Below are 19323 nucleotides of genomic sequence, written 5' to 3'. Positions count from 1 at the left end.
GCCCCTACTTTGTACCGACAAACACCTTCTAATATTTAGTAGGTGACCGTGGATTTTGCTTGCTGATATGACGGCTGTCACCGGCACATTTCTTTCTTATCCGTAGCTCACTAATGCTATCTAATTAACGTCAACACTGTGAGTTGGTTGAATACTCTTATTACTTTTTATCGCTGCGGCGCTCCCTCTGTTTTTCTAATGAGGGATTATTACCAACATTTCTGGTGCACTTATTTTCAGTTTCTGCTCCAAATAAACCGGTTTAGGGAATCTGATGATGATGATGATGATGCATTTAATTTGTAACGCACTTTTCTTTCAAAAGAATCTGAGTGCCAAGCCGGATGGCTTGTGAACAACCTGATCGCACTTCTCGCCCCATTGTTGATAGAAATAATGTGAAAACAAAACCGAAGTTGTAATAAACCACAATTATCCCATTTATCAAGAAAATCCAAACGACCGAGCGCACGACAATAAAGCGAGCGGATTGTCCTCAGAGTGACTCCCCCACACGTGGCAAACACATCTCTATGTTGCATAAACATACATTTAATTATCTCAAAGTTGAGCTGCAGTGACATGAATATTCACAATCCACTTAGACCTGAAATGAGGAATTCAGTGGATCTCACTGAAAGCACTTTTATTTAGTTGTTTATATTTATTCCTCATAACTACCTGCTGCATTATATGCAGGAGCTCTGCGAGGCTGGATTCAGTGTGATAACTGCGTCGGCATTTGTTTACCAAGCGAACACAATGTCAGCCAACAGTCTACTTATGCATGCAGTGTCTCTCACCTTCAGGGAGGAAGCGAGAGAAGACACCAGCGCACACAATCCTCCATGAGCCAGAGGATCTCTGCTTTTTTTTTTTTGAGGATACATAATACTGTTGTGTTTAACTTGATCTCCTCTCACTGTGTCACTGCTCCTCGTTTCCTTTGGCTCTGGATCTTACAGTAATCCCTTTCTTCATGCTTCCGACAGGCTAATTCTAAGCCTATTAAGTTGTTGCAGCGCTTGGCAGCCGTTCATGCTCGGGACCCCTTTTGCCTTTCAGGTCATACATAATTTGTGCACTTATACTAATTTTACAGGAACATGTAAAAAAAAAAAAAAACTACCCTGGCGTCTTTACTGTGGAGGAAAATGAAATGCATTTTTCTTGCTCGTTGCCAATATTTACCTGCTAGATGGCCTTCCACTTCCTGTCGTAATGCGATTTTGAGATTTGCCTTATTTCTGAAATTAACCGCTTTCTTTGTGACACTACAGTGGCCTCATCGATGTTGCACTCCCACACAGAATTGGCAGAAGTTGTGCTCGAGGTTCCACTGACTCGGCGGGGCGCTTTTTATTTTGAATAGCAATACCACGAATCAGTATTAAAACCCGTCTTTGCTGCAGGGCATCGACGCTGCTTCGGACAATGTTGCGTTCCCTCAAGAATGTGGTATTTGTGGTGGGTTTTTTTTTCTGTTCACGAACAGCAATGTTTGGACCCAAAGTAGGTCAACCATAACCGCGGAGCTCTTAGCGGAGCAGAGCATCATGGGTAAAGTCATTTCCGGCCAGACCGCTTCCTTCTAGACGAGGGGGAGGAAGACGGTTGGTTTTCTGTGTGAGGTTTGAGACGTTTGCCAAACAAATACTAGGTCTGGGGTATTAAGAGATTTCACCCTTTTGATTTGTTGTATTCAATTCCTTTGCACATGTGTAAATACTGTACAGGATCAATGGGGGATGGACAATGTTGATGTGCGTTTGACTGGGTGTGCTCTGTTTTCAAGAGCCTGACTTGTTTGTAAATTGCTGTGATGGATTTTCTTTTTTTCTTCAGCTCTTAACTCTGCTTCGGTTCATTCATGGAAAAGATGTGATGTGTTTGCAGGTCACTACCGTCGGTGTGCTAGTGGAAACTGTATTATACGTTTTTAATTTGCCTATCGTTTGTGAATTTGTGTAAGCAAAGTGGGTCAACTCGAATCGTCTTTTCTGCCTGGTGCCGAGCCATTTTGAAATTTTTGGACATATCAATGCTCACCACTTTACCAGCCCTGCTCCAGGACCACCAAAACACCACCGCACCGCTTTGATATCCGCCTGAACGCTGACATTTCAGCGGAGAAGTTTTCCCTTAGTATAACATAGTAAAGTGTTGGTGTCCTCTAATGATTAGTACGGTACATACTGAACACAATTAGTGTGCAGAATGGAATCCAGAGGCAGCTTCCCCCTTTTTATTCAGTAATCTTGCTATTACAGTTTCTGACCACCGGTGGCAGCAGTGAGCACAATGCTGCTGAGTCGCAACTCGTCGTTTTTTTTCTTCTTCACTGTAATGGAAGAGCCCTTTCATTGTGTGGAGTAAACTATGCTTTTGTTATCACTAATTAACTAATTTCGTCGGTTACTAAGAAGATAGCCGACCAGTGAGGCCTACATGTTCAGCATTCCTCCTGAAGATCCTGGATCAGGGCTACTCTCACCATTTTAAAAATAAAAAAAACTCTTTTGTATGAACAATTTGTGCTCTTATGTCATTGTAACATATTTTGAAGAGATTAAATGAAGTTTATCAAAAGTGGTGTGAATACCTGTCGGTCAATGTGGAATTGCTTTGTAATAAAAATGGATTCAAATAATAATGGAATTGCTTGGAGAAATGGAGCATGCAAATGGCTTTAAAACTGTCCATTTCCTCCTCAGCTCATTTCCTTGCGGTCCTGCGCTGCATCACAGCTAATTGCTATAATTCAATTCACCTGATGGTCTGGACGTTAAAGACGCTGCTAGCTAAATTAGCTGTATTCTCCGAGCGCCTCCAGCCTGACTAGTTTATGTACTGAAGACATTTTGTCATGTGGAACCAAGGTAAGCTATATAGCAACAAAGAGACAACGATATCATTCTCTTTTTTTTGTCTTCCAATGGTTGGCATCTTTTCCTTTTACACAGCTTGCAGTCAGTCCCCTGATGGGCTGACCAGCCACAAAGCAGAGAAATTAAAGGTGTGCCTCCCTTCTGTTGATTACTGAAATAATATGCATGGAGGATCAGAAGGAAGTGTGTTCATGCAGAGTGTAATGCATTCCTTCACCCTGATCTCGCCACAGAGGACAACGCATCAGATTTTGCCCTGCACAGTGTCTCAGCTGCTGTCTGCTTCTCAAGGCGGCAATGGTGCCTTTGCAATCTGTGACTGGGAACTCAACCAGGTATGAGTATAGCAATAAAAAGACAGACTCTAAAGAGGATTACCCTCCAAACGCACGTCTGTGTGAATGTCCCTTTTCACCGCGGCCATTTTGACATTCCATTGCAAGGTTAATGAAACAGGTGCAATTGATCAAATTGAAAACTGTCGGCCTATTCCACATAGTGTGTCCCAGCCATTCTAGCGAGCAATATACCAAGGCCCCGACACACCTAAATGGAACAGGGCTATAATTAATTACACCTGTGTTTACCCTGCAGCGGCATGTCAAAAATGCTTGTGTGAAAAAGGCTGAGGTTTTTTACTTTAGCCGCATCACTTGGACTCAAGTCATGGATCGAGTCAAGACGTGAACTAACTTAACTTAACCAAGCTTTACAAATAAGTCACAGCCATGCTTCGATGAAAGGTCACGGGGTCATCAATGTCATTGTGATCCAGTACATCATGTATGTAAAAAGTGTTTTCGTCGAGGAGAGTCACGGGATCAGCAAAGTCACGACAGTTTATCTTTGAGGGGCCCTTTTTAATGTCTGTAAAATTGTGTTTTAAATGTGTGTTTAATCAACTCCTCGTCTCATTTTAAACCAATCTGACAGCAGACAATCATGTTGTGCAATGAGGAAGGAAATGTGTTTGTCAGTGCTCACCAAGCAGACATTACGCAACTGTTCTTTGGGTTGTCTTTTAATGTGCTTAGAAAAAAGAGAATTATTCTCTATTGTTGAATGACCAAATTGGTAAATCATGTGTTGATCAAAACGTTTTAGAGCGCTACTAAATTGGTCTTAAGGAGAGATTGTTTTCAAGATCAAGAATGGACTTGAAACACAGAGTTTAGGACTCGGACATGACTTGTTGATCTTGACCCAGAGAGACAGTAACCTTGTCTCTCTGATATCTGGACTTTCTCCAGACGTCTACAGAGAGAATGTGAAAATGTCTGAGGAAAACCGCTCGTGCTGAGTTTTATTCGCCTGTGCTTCCTCTCGCTGCAGGTGTCCATAGTTGGCATCATCAGAGGCTTGGCTCCCTTTGTGACAAACATCCAGTTCTCCGTGGATGACATGACCGGTCCACCTTTAAACGTGACGCAGTGGGTAAACACGGAGGCCAGTAGCACCGACGGGATCCGCCCGAAAACTACGTCTAGAAAACAATCTGCACCATTTTGCTAAACGATGCGTTTCAAACTGTTCACAGGACGGCGCTCCGATGACATCTGCCTCTCCTGGAACATACGTGAAGGTTATTGGAAGTCTGTGCAGTTTCAATGTAAGTAATGCAGACACCATTATGATGATGATAGGCTTTAAAAGGATGTGAGCATTGATTTTTGTTTTTTTTTGACAATATCTGTGATTTATTCCTTTCTTTTATGTTGCGTCAGGGTCAAAGGTCATTGCTGGCAATGAATTGCCGATGCATCAAGGACCTGAACGAGATCACGTCCCACATGTTGGACGTGGTGCTTGCCCATAAGCAGCATTTCGGAAAGGTACACACGCTTGTGGAAGCTTTCGACCAGTAAAAGCAATTCTAATCTTTAAAAGATTTATCATAAAGCTGCCGTTTTGACTCAAAACTAATTAATTGAGCAGAATTTAGACCGTGGGAGACAAAAATTCGACACTGATACCCAGATGTTACATTTTCATGTACTCCCATGCATTAGTTTAGGAGTTGGTAAAGATATGTTGTAAATGGCCTCAGCTGGCCTGATTTCGTTCTCTATCTCCTCAACACTTTAATACTGCAAAAACACTTATTTGGGAATTTTCTCCCTTTGTTATATAGTTTATTCAGGAGTTTGATGTGAATATGAATACCACTGCTGCCTCGCCGTCTGGAGGAGTCCTCAAGCAGAGTGGTGACGGCCATCTTAAAGTCCTCTTACCAAATGGGTTGTCCACCCTGCAGTGTCAGGTAAGTGGGTTTAATTAAAGAGTGCAACTTTAGCAATGGTGACATTTAAGACGATGTTTTAAAAAAACGGGAAATTCTAATTATTAAGCAAGATTCTTTTTTTGTAAAGATTGTTTTGTATGTAGCAATAACAAGAAAAGATGTCATGACATGAAACTATCTTGTTAATTGGTTGTTGGTGTCTTGTTTTGACGAGATCCTGTTGAGTATTCTTTTGTCACGGTGGCAGCAGTGAATTACAGCTGCTTATTACTGCTTCACAATCAGTTACTCGTGCAGTGAGGGGAATTGCTGTATATCAGCATGTTGCATTTTACATTGCATTCTTTACAAATTAATGCAATACTACAAAGCCTTTTTTCTTTTTGTTGCATTTTGAAGACATTCCAGAAAATGTCCTCACTGTGGACAGTTTTCACTGTTAGTCCAGGACGAAGCCGGTCCACAGTGAGGTCGTCCTAAAGTAACCACGACGCTGTCGCTGCAAAGTCGCATTGCTGTCGACAAAGATGAAAACATTTAACCCTTTCATGCACTAAGTGAAAAGCTATGACGGCGCACAGGCGTGGAGAGTAAATGTCTTGACTCCCATTCAAGGTGTTGACTGTACTCAGGAGGTTCTCTTCCTGCGACACGGGCATCGATCTCCACGAACTGCAGACGCAGCTGGACGACCTCAGTCCGAGAGACGTCAGGTAGCTCGACCTCGTGCCTCTTGTGCTGCATGACCACGCGCACATTTAGTGCACGTTGGGTGACGATGGATTGAAATGCTTAAATCTGCGTACCGCTGTCTTTCTTTCTGCCCAGAACTTCCTTGACCTTTCTGATCAATGAAGGTCACGCCTTCTGTACCATTGACGAGCATCATTTCAAGTCGAAGGAGCATTAGCGGTCTGCCTGGATTGCGGCCGATCAGAATGTATATACACGCTACCCACATTTCTATGGTGACATGAATCTTAAATGTTTTCGTTATACTTAGTTAGTTGCGACGTGATGCAGCAGATGGCTTTGTCTGTCTCGGTCTAAAGATGTTTAACTCTGGCAATTGGACAGATTAGAAAACTGTTACAGGTTTTATAGCGTTTCATTTATTGCCTGTATGTAGTGATGTATTGCTCAGGCTTCTTTGGTTTGACTGTATATATATTTTTAGTTTTTAAGTTCTTTGTGTTCGGAATTTGTGGGTAACCTGCATTTTGATGCTGTGTATATAAAGAATGAAGTTCAAGGTTAGTCTTGTGCCCTTTTTATTTAAGATGCTTTCCTTTCTTAAGAACTACAGTCCCCATATGTCTTTCTTCTTGTAGTTTTCAGTTTCCCAGAATTCAAGGCAGAAAACAAATGAGCGAACAACAACAACTCTCCAGCAGGACATGTTGTGTAAACGGTTGCAGCTCTTGTAAAATGAATTTAAGCACAGTAATTATTGTCGACGCATTCACAAGCTTATCGACAAGAGACTTATATCGATATCAGGCCACCTCGACGACGCCAAAACATTGCCTTTTTTTTTTTAATCTTCAGGGCCAAGCCACTTAAGGGAAGTGAATCCACCTCAGAAATCACAATTTCTATCCGTTTTACCATGAACAACTTTACTTATTTTACAAGTGACTCCCAACCAAATACAATGTGTTTAGTGGACCGTTCAGCGCCTCAATTATGCCAACTGGAAGTTTGAATTCTACTATTTGCATGAGTCACGTATTCAATGCTGCTCTTCTTCAAGTTAACGCCACAATTACATGTTTTGGTAAGTCCAGTGTGTAGTTTTCACCTCATTTCAATTCAGCTGCTGCTTAGTTTATGGGATCATTTTCAACAGAGAGCAAATTAAATCCCATAAAGAAAGAAGTTTGGGTGTCGTCTCACTAGGAGAGGTAATTCGTTCACAGACTCTCAATGGTTTTTAACAGTCTGGAACTCAGTTTGTTTGTCATTTTCCCAATAATGGCTTATTTTCTTATTAATACGAGTTGTTTATGCAACTCCCACGTTCCCCTAGAGACCTGGATTGAGAAATAATATAGGTCATGGAAATGAGCTGTAACAGAATTAGGGACATGGAGTCCTAAAAGTAACTTATTATATCAGTTATGGCAGTCGGGTTTACCACCGCTGGAAAAGATTCAACTTGAAACTTGTGGAGATGATTTATATGAAGACTAATGTGATCAATGGTGTCTGTAAATGTCTTAGAGGTCATTGTCAAACCGTCCTTAATTATGCTCCAAGTGATCACAGCGCTGCTAACTGTTACATTTCCACGACGGAGAAGTTACAGTCTGCGAAACATGTAACCGACTGATCAGACCGGTTTTGCAGCACTGCAGGCAGTAGGGCTGCCAGTTCACCACAGTGTCTGGGCTGCACCCATTCTCAAATATTTATATTTGAAAGAGAATTCTAATTAATTTGGCTAACTAGCAATGTATTGTAAAAATACCATTTTCCTTATTACTTTAAATGTGGGACGCAAAGCTGCTTCATGGTCCACATCAAGTGTGTGTGTGTGTGTGTGTGTGTGTGTGTGTACTGTTGTTACTGACAGTAATTATTTTTCTATGAAAGTGAAACTGACTATTACACCATCACAGCAAGGCCGGGCTTCCTGGGCTGAACAAGACCCGCCAGACGGCTGTGATTCTGTAGCTGACACTGACGCCTGTCCTCCCTGTGGAAAAGCCTTTTGTCATTTGTTTGCAGATGCAATTTATTTTCCAACACACCAGTAATGGTGTGCTTCTCTCTCATTTTTTTGTATTTATCCACTAGCATTAAAGGCATCAGTATGCAGTGTTGGTGTAGTGAGCGAATCTCCCAGTACTCTGCATTAAATACAACCAAATACTCTGCATTAGCAAGCTAAGCTACATCAACATGGCGAAAGTAGTAACCCAACATCCAAGCTATTTATTTTGTTACATTGAAACAACTATATGTATTTTTTTATTAATAGCAATTTCAAGTCATTGCTATTAATACAAAATATATACAATCCTATGGGTTGAATAGAATCTGAAAAACCTTTTCAGTGTTGGAACTGAGATACTGTGAAAACCAGTTTCTGTAACTTTCCAAATCCAATTATTAGACATCCACGGCCACTACAGGCAACGGACGGCCAAGTGTGCTGCAGAAAGAAAGTTTCTCATTCTCTTTTTATTATTATTCTTTAAACATCTACTTCTTTCACTTTTTGCATGTACAAATGAGTGAAACTCTATGAATGAATGCCTTCCAGGTTAAAAACATGTTTTTGATGTGTGTGTTGAATTAAAGATGCTGTATGTGAAGGGAACAATACGACTTCAATTGGCTTTTTGTTTTGTAATTCAACACCCAACTCTCATGTCTTGTCTGAGTGCCAGATGAATTTGTTAGCCATTTGTCAAACAATGTAGAAACAAATGAAAACCAGCGCAGGGGAAGCTCCTCCAGGACTTCACCTGGATGCGATGAAAGGAGCCGAGCTCGTGGAGGTGAGCTCAATTATCTCCTGTTCAAACACGAGCCGACCTCGGCCGTGAACCCAGCACCCTGAGCTCACGGAGGCAGGACGTGTGCGGAGGGCACTGCAGGGCCAAAGCAAATCCTCAGGAGTATCAGTCCACAGCACACTTAAATTACAGTTTCATTAAATAGCAAACTGAATAAAGACCTAGAAAAGCACTCAGAGTGCAGATCTCCACCATGTGGGTCTGCAACGACTACTGATGTCATCTTCGATTGAATGAGTAGAAACCCTCAGATGTATCAGATGTATTTATCACTTTTATTCTGCATATACGTGCAGCTACACTGCTTCGTGTTGATGTTTGACGTTTCCTCTGAACAGAAACTGTCCATCCAGCTGCACATTTCATAGCAACCGAGCCCAAAGAGTCCATAAGGCCATATAGAGCAGCGTTTTAAACATGTTACAAATGCTCATTTCGAACATTACAGAATATTATCGTTAAAATAAAGATGTCTAGCCACTCGTCCAGGTTGTGGCGTGGATGGCAGAAAAATGCACGCCGCTCCTAAAAATGTAATGTTTGCTTTTTGTAAATTCACTTCACTGTAAAAGTTCAACTATCCCATAGTTTGAAATGTAAGTTTCTGCAGAATATGTGCATTGTGGTCATTTTTGGAGGCACTAAAAGAAAGAAAGAAATGAAGTAGAAGCAATCAGTCAAAAAACCTGTCTTGTTTCAGATGCTCCCTTGTGTGTTTCCCGCCTGTGTGACGGTCGCCCCGCCCTGATTGTTTTCACCTGTCCCTCGTTAGCCAGGCTGACACCTGTCCCTCGTTATTGCCCTCCTCTCATTGTGTATTTAGTCTGTGTGCTCTCCTTTGTCTGAGCCGGTTTGTCTCCTCTGTTTCAGTGAGCGCTCCAGCCGTAAGCGGTGTGGTTTCCCCCCCCCCATTGTGTTATTTTAGATCATTCTTCAGTTTCTTGGACTATTACCTTTGTTTTTGGTCTATTGTTCCGATCCCTGTTTGTAGACTGCATTTTTACTTTAAACTCTCTTATATTGAGTCCCTCTTTCTGCTGGTATTCCTGATATAATCATGTTGGCATATTTTTTCCAGTCATCTCTCCTACTCTTCTCAAACACACTCTATTGTCCAGTCACAATAAAGACATGAATGAAAATGGTCTCATGCCCTGGTGTGTCTTTTTTTTTTTCCGTCTTCAGCACAAGGGGCTTTCCTGGGACGAATATGCCTGAAACCACACGAGCCCCAGCAGGTTAAACTCCACCATGTTGTTCAGGGCGTCTACATTCTCAGGGAAAAACCCCAGACCCAAAGCAGCGCCGCACCGGGGGAGCTGAAGGCAGGGATGCAGCGCTGAAAGGCCTGCTGGGATTGCCTGACGAGCCAGATAGACGTCTTTGTTTGCTGCTGCTGGTTCTCAGCAGGGTGTTTAAAAAAAAGAAGTCTGGATTGAAAGAAAGCCAAAACTCCTGAATGTGAGCAGCTTCAAACTCCAGACGCATTTGCAAAAGAAGAAAAAAAAAATGCATTTCTTGGGATCTGACAAAGCTGAAGATTGACAGCTGTAGATGTATTAATAATTCATAGCTTGTGCTGATTTTCATTTTAGACAGAGGGGGTAGATCCAGAAAGCAAAAATGCAAAGTCCAACAAATAAGAATGAACTGTTTGGTTTTACAAATCCAAATGTGAATCCAGGCTTGTAGGACAACCTGAATATTATTGTATTCCTCTAATACATGTGGAATAAGACGGTCTAACTCTTCTGTGCTAAGCCTGACCGAGTCAACCTGGACATCCAGAGGAGCTCCGGTGTCATCAATCCAGTTCCTTTTATTTATTTATTTATTTATATATATATATATATATATATATATATTTGGTGTTCAGTGTTCACCTTTTAGCTCTGTTTTGGTGGCCACTAACTCTGAGAGGCTGAATTGTTGCTGAAGCTTGAGATAAGGTTGATGAGAGCAGAGGTTGTGGGCTAAAAGAAGTGCAAACTTGGGTGATTATTCGCTTTATTATTTACTTTCAACAATACCAAATGTGGCCTTTTCTTTTATGGCTGATATTATATGAACTTTTATCTCTTTTTCATGCATTTTGTAGATGCATTGAGATTCAGCCCTCTCCTGGGCAGTGCAAGAACATTTTTCAAATACTGCTACTGTGCTGATTGAGCAAAGGAGAACCATAAATGACTCAGTTCTTATTACACCTGATATTCGATGCTGTAACTGATATCTCACTGCAGTTTCTTTCATGGGTTTACAGCAGTACACTCTGTACTAGTCGCTATAGATCAGGGTTGACTGCATGGAAATTATAACTTTTTGAAGGGAGAATATTTCTTCTGAATAATTTCTTCTTTGTGTGAATAATATTTGGTCAGCAGCTTATTTACTCGTGAAAACAGGAATGAAAATGTCACAAGCCAGGAAAGGAGCAGTAGACATACCTGTAATAGACTGTGACAAGGCTACGAACTGTGGGTGAGGATTGACTTCAAAGGAGCTCGATAAAGAAACCCGTATTTGTGACAGTAAAATCAATGTTCTTTTTTCTCTCCTCTATTTTTATACCAGAATGTGGCTTTTCTAAGCAAGTGCCATTGTCAGATATTTATGAAACACTTGGAGTGAGAGGGCTTTAATTGATATGACTGTTATTAGAATTCATCTATGCTTGATATTTGTATAATAAACTATAATCCATACCTCTCACTTGGCTGTGTGTGAAATGATGTGGAGGAGGATTAGCGGGTCCCTGGAGAAATCTCCCACTGCGCTTACTTCACTTTCATGTATTCACTTTTGTCTCCATGCCGCGAACGGTCCCATCTATGGTAAAATAAATAAATAATACAAAAAAAAACCCTTGAGAGTGCTAATTAAGTGATTTTTTTTTTGCAAAATGATTTTGATAGCATGTCTCTAGCACATGCTAAATGTGTCATTTTCTCACCGTGTTGATGAAAATGCTCTCTGAAGATTTTGAGCACCTATCTGTTCTCTCTTTTTGAATCGAGTCCTGATCGGTGACAGGTATTGCGTTTGAAATGGCTCAGCTTGTCTTTTCAAATGCAGTATGCCTTTATTTTTTATTTATTGCTTTATTTCTCACATTACTGCTGTGCTGTGCAATCTTAACAGCCATTAATAATTGTCCCCAGCACATAATGAAGAGTCTTTGTGCCTCACAATGCACTGCCTGCTGCTCAACAGGACTCCAGACACCCTTCAGCAGAAAGACACGCAAGCTTAAAATGTTGTTGTTTTTCCACCAGAGGGCAACATGCGTACTGAAATCCACAAACAGCCCTTATGTCTCATTCACGCCACACTCCTTTAGTTGTAAATCACATTACCACCATCAAATACCATACCATTGACAGCCACTTATGGATATATACATACCATTTATTTTAATGGAAAACACTCTGAACGATCAATTTTTTTTCAAATTACGTGTCTGTAGTTCGAGACAATGAAGGAAAATAGAAAACTAAAGCTTTGTTTCACTTCAGATATCCCCCACGAGTGATGCAATAAACTGTGCCACACATAGTTTCTTCCTCCAGAAGAAGCTGTAATGTGTATTTTGTGTGCATTAAATGTAACACGAGCATTGTTGCTGTGAATAAAGCGCACATTACATAGCTTCCACCTTTAGGTGTCTCTCAAGCTCTGTGCAGGCCGTGCCGTCTAGCCAGCACAGATAAATGGCACCTCGTTAATCAAATCTGCATGAGTGCGCTCAGGTTGCCATGGCAATAATTATCAGAGCTGCCTAATTAACTTTCTCAATTGCTTAATGATATACGACCCTCTGAACTCCCTCATTTTTTTCTCTCTAATCCAAGTTGTTGTGTTTTTTTTCTCCCCCCTCCATTTTCACTCCCCAGTGTTAGCCCGTGACGGCCAAGATAATAGAAATTATAGAGAAATTAAATTCAGCACCACATCACTTCCTCTCGGCCCACCCCGGCCTGTTCTCGAGCTGAAACAAATGGGCGGAGTGTGTGTGTGTGTGTGTGTGTTGCACTTCGCATGCAGCACAAGCACATGCTACTGAATGCCGACGCATGTAGCTGACGCGTGTCTGGCCTGTACAGTGTGTGACTCGCATACTTTGTCTCCTGCGGTGACCTCGTGTGACAGCTGACTGAAGGTTGGGAGCAGCGGTCCTGTCGTCCCTGATCAGCCAGGCGAAACTCCTGAGATGCAGCGAGACAGGGGGAATCGTACCTGGTGACACCCAACCTGCCATCCTCTGTCACAGCCGGCCTCCCGCGCTGTCTGCTGCCTCTCTTTACGGCCTCCTGTCAACCCGGCCCCATCGCTGGCTGCAATCCTCACCGATCACCAAGTTGTGCAAAGAAGTTTAGAAGTTGTGCGTGAAAAACAATTGAACACAGCACTGGACACTGTCCAACTGGAGCCTTTTTTTTGATGGCTTTTGCAACCTTGCCATGAATAATCAAGAAGACAGACCGAGGAAGAAAACAGTAAATTGTGTAGTTTCTTGACCTAAAAATGCTTCAGGTCATGAATATCTTTTCTTCTAAACCCAGAGACAGAAGGAAAAAAAGGCCACAGTTTGTTTCATTTACCAAAATGTCAGCGTTAGTTTTGTTTTGCACAATCCCTCATCCAACCTTCATGATTTATTCGTAGAGGCCTGAATTGAACCACACCTTAAAAGGTACTTTAAGAAGTGATTTCGTATTACACTTCCCTTAAAATTGGACAACTTGCAAGAGAAGTATTAAAAAAAGATTTCACCAAATGCAAGCAACGTAGATCTGGACTTTTTACTCTCGAGGATGTCATTCCCCCAAAAATCTGGATCCTACATTTCCCACAATGCAACTTCATTAACGTCCACTTCTCTTAAACTCCACACCCCAGTTTGTAGCAATGACTTTACTAATTGCGTGAAGATAAAGCAAACGTAACCTTGATGACATCCCTTTGAACAGGTGGGTCTAATAATACCGCAATTTCCCCCACGAGGCTGCTGTACGTGTTCTGTGTGAAGCCAGAAGTCAACGATGATTCATTTGTCACATAACTTTCGTACTTATAACGCTTACTTAAACTTATACTAATGATGCTACTTCACTTCCATAGTTATTTGAACCCAAATCATGCTTTTTTCCTAAAGCTAAAAGTAGATTTGTTGCCTCAATTCTGCTGGGGCTTGTGCAGCCGCAGTGATCCCTCGTGTTGCTGGACCTTTTTATAGGAAAACACCCAGAAGAACAACCTCACTTTTTGTCAAATATCATATAAATCGTTGTCTGAGGATATGTTGAGAATGTACTTTGAACCTCAGCTTTTAAACCCACGTGGACAAGAAGTCGTTAATGCGCTCCTAAAAAATCTAAATTTGGACAACCACAATTCCATAAAAAAAACTGGGCAAGCACCATTTGTTAACGAAGATCAGACCAGAACAGCTCCTAAATGGTGAGCTTGTTTTCTTGACTTCCATTTTCAAGGTCCTGATGTGTCGTTTGTGTTGGTCGGACATGTTGGTCGAGGCCCAGCTCTGTTCGCGTTGCTCCTCTCTTTGAACCCTTGGCTGTGACGGTCGTGCGGAGGCCATGTTGTGCTGAAAAAGATCCGTACAGACCCGTGCCTGAGTTCTGGGATCAGTGCTGGGTTAGCAGGACCGCAAGGCCTGGAAGAGTTCATGTGATTAACTTTCTGCAAACCACCATCAGGAAGCTTTAAAGGACTGGGTCAAATCAAGCTTTTGGCAAAAAAAAAAAAAAATCCTTCCAGCGTGGTTACCACCAATGTCTGCCATATGTCTGGCACCGCCCGTTCACACAGTGTGGTGCCATTCCCCATTTTTATTCCTAATTTCACCAAAATCCAACCTTCCTCCTTTTGCTCCAAAGAACCTACCCGTGCCTTAATTGTACCTGCTGGCTTTTGTTGCTTTAAAGCCAGTGGGGGGAAAGTGGCAGGGGAAAGATTATCTTTGTAACACCTCTGCACTGCATCACTGTGTATTTTTTTTCTCTTGCGAGTGGATTTCATGGTTGAGAGTGCAATTTGAAATAGGATTAACCGTTGGTGTCGGGTAGTGTTAGCTAAACCTCTTTATGTCAGGTACACCGGAGAGAAGTCTGTCACTGCGTCTGCTTGAACCCTTTCACCATTGAACATCGCTTGAGGGGGATTCTTTAAATATTACTAAAACTGTATTTGTATTCATCAAAGGGCTTTGATAGAATGTTGTGGTTTCTACCTATAAAAAAAAAAAGCAGAGGAAAGAATAAACGCGTGCAGTGTTAGACAACCTCAACTTGTACTGCCGGTATGGGAGCAAAAAGCGGCCTTTTGTTTTTTGGGAGAATAAAAAACAGTCTCTTTTTTGCTTAAGTGCCTCGGTGACATTGGGAGGCCACATGGTTGGCTGCGGCCCAGACCCACAGAGAGGATGCATTCCTGGGATGGCCATTGGCAGTGTAAGGGCTGAGATGCCCAACCCACTGCTCCCACAGTTTCCGCACACAGCAGTGAGTCCCGCTGGAAAACAACACTTTCTTCCGTCTTATGTAACTGGGGTTGGTTGTAAAGAAAAGGGAGGGCTGGAGGGAGGGATTATGGACCGATGGAGAGAGAGGGAGAGAGAAAAAAGAGGCGAGGTTGTTTAAGGCTGAACATTGAAACAAAGTTGAGTACTGTAATAGACTAGCCCAAAGCTAGTGTACAGCCTAACCCAAATATTCCCAACTAGGGGCCGCGGTGGGACAAACACAATGCAGCACAGTAGGGGATTTCAGTCATTAGTTCTTGTTCTTTGGGTGAACACATGCTAACGAAGGGCTCGAGCTGCTGTAGTCTTCAAAATGAAAACAGCAACATGTTTTAGCTGTATTAGCCTCTGTCGGGACTCATTAGAGCTGGCAGGAAAGACTTAAAGCTACACTGATCAGTATTTTATATGAACAGTTCATCAAATGAGTGTAATACGAAAGGGCTCATAAACCCACTGAAATGTACCGCCCAACTTTGCAGTCCCTCACAGCACCACGTAGCGTTAGCATCTTTTAGTTCATTGTTTTGGTTTTATGGCCCGTGACTTCTTAACTTTTGGTTCATACCTGTGATCTCATTAACTTTGTTTCCAGCAGCTGTTTTTCAGGAAAAAAATGCATAAACACACTATCCACCACATTCTGTAGTGTAGTGTAAACAGCAGGCAGACAAAGTTAGCGACTAGCTGTGAACATAGTTTAGCAGCTAATGAGCAAGGTGTTTTCCTCAGTAGTTTGTGGAGATCAACACAAACGGCTAAGAGAAGAGTTAGCTGGATTGTTGTCGAGTAACAACTGAAACTTGTTTTCAGTGACGGCCAAATACTGCTCTGAATATACATCTTTTGTCAAATCTTGTGTCCGATATTCTTAGTTTTGGTTTTGATCGAGTTTGATAACACTGCTGACCAAAGTCATTGCTGAGCTTTGGGAGCAGAGTAACATTGCTGAAAAGTCAGATGGGTTCAGAAACAGACAATACGATTGGGGACCAAAACTACAAAAGTAAGACCCAAGTTTTGACAAACCAAATTTTCTCTGAAAAGCTCGATCTGGTTCCAGCACCTTGAGGGAGCTGCAAGGTCTTGACAGATTTATTTCCTTTGTGTTGGGTTGGCATGAAGACATCCATGGGCCACGGTTGAAATTCAGCTTTATGATTAAATGAAGTGAAACAGGTGAGTCAAAAACTTCGGGTGTCACCATCTCTTCCCGTCTGTTTGGCCTCATTATGAGCAGAGAAGAGCACAACCCAACTTTCCTGATTGGAGGCGGTGGCAGCAGTCAGTGTTACTCAACAGTTGAAAGCCTCAGGGTTTCCCAAGGCAGGGAGTGGCATCCCCCTCCAACAGTAAACACATCAATAATCCTGCAGGTTGACTGACTCACTGGATAAGGCATGAAAATGAAGGAGGGAGACCCGTGGAGAAGAGGCAATTAGTGTTCACTCTCAGGTGTACGGGGCCGTGGAATAGTTAAGGATAAACCCAGAGCCCAGTTGGTGATCCGCCGAATGCAAACAACTGTCAAGACAAAAGGAAAATCAATTAGTTTCTCTTAAAAGAGTGAACTTTTCCCCATTATGAACCCTTTTTTATATTCAGCAACTTTCACAAATTGGACACTTACCATGCTGCTTCTGTGAATTTCCCAAAACCAGTTGATAACATACACTTCTTTTGTTGTCTTAAAGATCAATGTCCTCCATATGCGTCTGGTACCCGGCGTGGTCTGGGGTGTGTTTAGCCTAACATCAGCACAACAACCATAAGCAGGGGGGACGGACACTAACCCTGTCAAAATGTATTAAAAAATATGCCTTCCAAAGCTTCCCTTCTCATGCAATGTACAAACCAGACATTGTGGTTGATGCGTTTCACAACAAGTCTCAGTAAATGACAAAGTAGGTCGTGCCAGTGCCTGACAAAACAACCCACGTAAAGATTTACTGATCCACCACCTCTAAGGTTAAAGCTGCATTACAGTAATTGATTCTTTTGGCCATTCGGGGACAGTAGCAGGGTTGGAGTTTGCGTTGTCTATAAATACAACTATGACATAGTAAAGTTGTTGTTTATGAATATTGAAGAATCTCACGGACCTGGAACATCATCTATTTGGAGACATGTTTCTGGTCACCTGACGATAACTCTGTCTGCTTATTGTGTCGTGCTGGTCAGGTGGCGGACAGTTTTTTTCTTCCTTTTACATAAAACAGCTGCTTGCAGCTGGAAACAAGGTTACAAGAGAGGTGACACTGAGCCAAAACAATGAGCTTCAAAGTCAGGTGATCATTCTCTGTGGGTGTGACCCCTCTGACACCACACAAGTAAGAAGGCCGCTCGAACGGCATTTTTATTTGACTTTTTCCCGCGATATATGTGCTGTGCTAGGGTGACACGCCCTGGAGCTACAGTATGTCTGTAAATATGTTTAATGCCAAGCATATTTCCAAAAAATATTGGACTGCTCAGACAGATTTATGCCATCCAAAACAGATTTTTGTCGGGGTTATTTGCCTTTCACTACATCCCTTCAGTTGGGCACCAGTGGACTTGGAGATCAATGGGTAGAGGCATCTTGAGGGAGGCGGCAGTGACAGTCAATATGCATATCATCAATATTTGATACAGGGAAAACAGAGGGACAACGGATAAACATGAATCTCACGGAAAATCCAGTTGGCAGAATCAGTTAATCTCACAAATAGCTGGAAAATGAAACGCCGATGTAAAAATGTGTTTCTCGGGAAGAGCTTGAATGTTCAGGCTCGCTTCACATGTTGCACAAATGGCCACAGTGTCTTTTGATAAATCCACTCCCCACCCCCTTGTGTGAAAACATGTAATTCTCTGTCTGCCTCGTGTCGTGTCCGACCGTGTGACTCATGTTCCTCATGTTTACGCTGCGGCGGTACATCACCTAGCCGTGATGACGAGGACTTTGCTGTAAGCCACAGCTGAACACGCTATATCCACCCTGCTGGCACGGCCTCCGTGTTTTCATTCCATATGATAGGAGTCACACCGCATTCCTGTTACAACTTCTCTGCGGCACATAAAAATCTCCTCTCCAAACCGCAGAGCCATGTGTTTTTAATTTTTGGTCTGTTTGTTCCCCATTTACAGCATCTCTCTCTCTCTCTCCCCACTTATTCTCTCTCTCTCACACTCACACACTACACACATACACTGATCGCCAGCTCTCTTCATGTTGATAGGCCCATTTAGTCCTCATGAAAGCATTCCATTTAGGTGCATTTGAGGTTATGGTTGTCACTGACAACCGGCTGTCAAAGAGTGGCAGCCTCTATCAGCGTAGGGGGTTTCCAGAGGAGCTTACAACACAGAGCAGCCATTGATGGAGCCCACTTTATGGACTCGCACCCACCAAAGGAGAGGAAGGGTGACAAAGACAGCGAGGGGGGGTTGGTAGTTTGATTCTCTGACCCCCACAATTGGGAAGAATCCCATCTGATAATTAATCCCATTTGATTGTGTTATAATGCACAGTGTGTAGATGAGAAAAAGTTAAGCGGTTTCACCAGAAAAAGGTAGTATAAATCAGAAAAAAGAGAAAGAAAGAATATGTAAATGGGCATAGAAGTAGGATGTTAATAATGTTAAATATTTCGATAGTGGAAAATGTGAAGACAGTTTGTTGACTGGTGAGAAAGGCGGGGCTTGTGTACCAATTCTTTTGCAGGAACTTTCTCAGGCACCCAGGAACCGTTTCAGGAACTCAAGAACCTTTTTGTGTTGACTGGAGGAACAACGGTCTAAAGGAAGCTCCTCTGTCAGAGTTCCTGGTCCCAAACAAGTCTGTTCATCCCACGCAGGATGGAGTGTGTTCTGTCCCGTCACAGAGTTAGCAATTAACTTTTTTTTTAAACATGCCATTGGACGTAATCCCCCCCCCTCTCCCCCTCTTAAACAAAGCAAAACATAGTTATTCACTAAGTTTTCCTGCCAAATCGTCCAATATTGATTTTCTTGTTTCTAAATAAATTTGACTGTGTTAAAATGTTATAATTTTTAGGACATCAAACTCATAAACAAAATAAAGACTTCAGCCTTTGTATCCCGTTGAGTGTGGAGAAGGATTTGAAACAAATTATAAATAAATGA

At 42.2% G+C, this 19323-nt stretch overlaps 1 protein-coding gene across 1 annotated transcript; it reads left to right on the top strand.

Moving 5' to 3' along the window:
• Positions 1-3091: 3091 nt before the first annotated feature.
• On the top strand, positions 3092-6040 carry LOC306748531 (replication protein A 32 kDa subunit-like; the record flags this gene model as incomplete). Its single annotated transcript, XM_079231708.1, has 7 exons — positions 3092-3223; positions 4221-4334; positions 4426-4497; positions 4613-4720; positions 5029-5148; positions 5746-5843; positions 5959-6040. The coding sequence occupies 7 exons, from the start codon at positions 3092-3094 to the stop codon at positions 6038-6040; spliced, it is 726 nt and encodes a 241-aa protein (XP_079087834.1).
• Between the last annotated feature and the right edge of the window lie 13283 nt (positions 6041-19323).

This window comes from Taurulus bubalis (genome assembly GCF_910589615.1).
Source record: "Taurulus bubalis genome assembly, chromosome: 16".
Classification (NCBI taxonomy): Eukaryota; Metazoa; Chordata; class Actinopteri; order Perciformes; family Cottidae; genus Taurulus; species Taurulus bubalis.
This window is presented reverse-complemented; position numbering and strand designations above follow the sequence as displayed.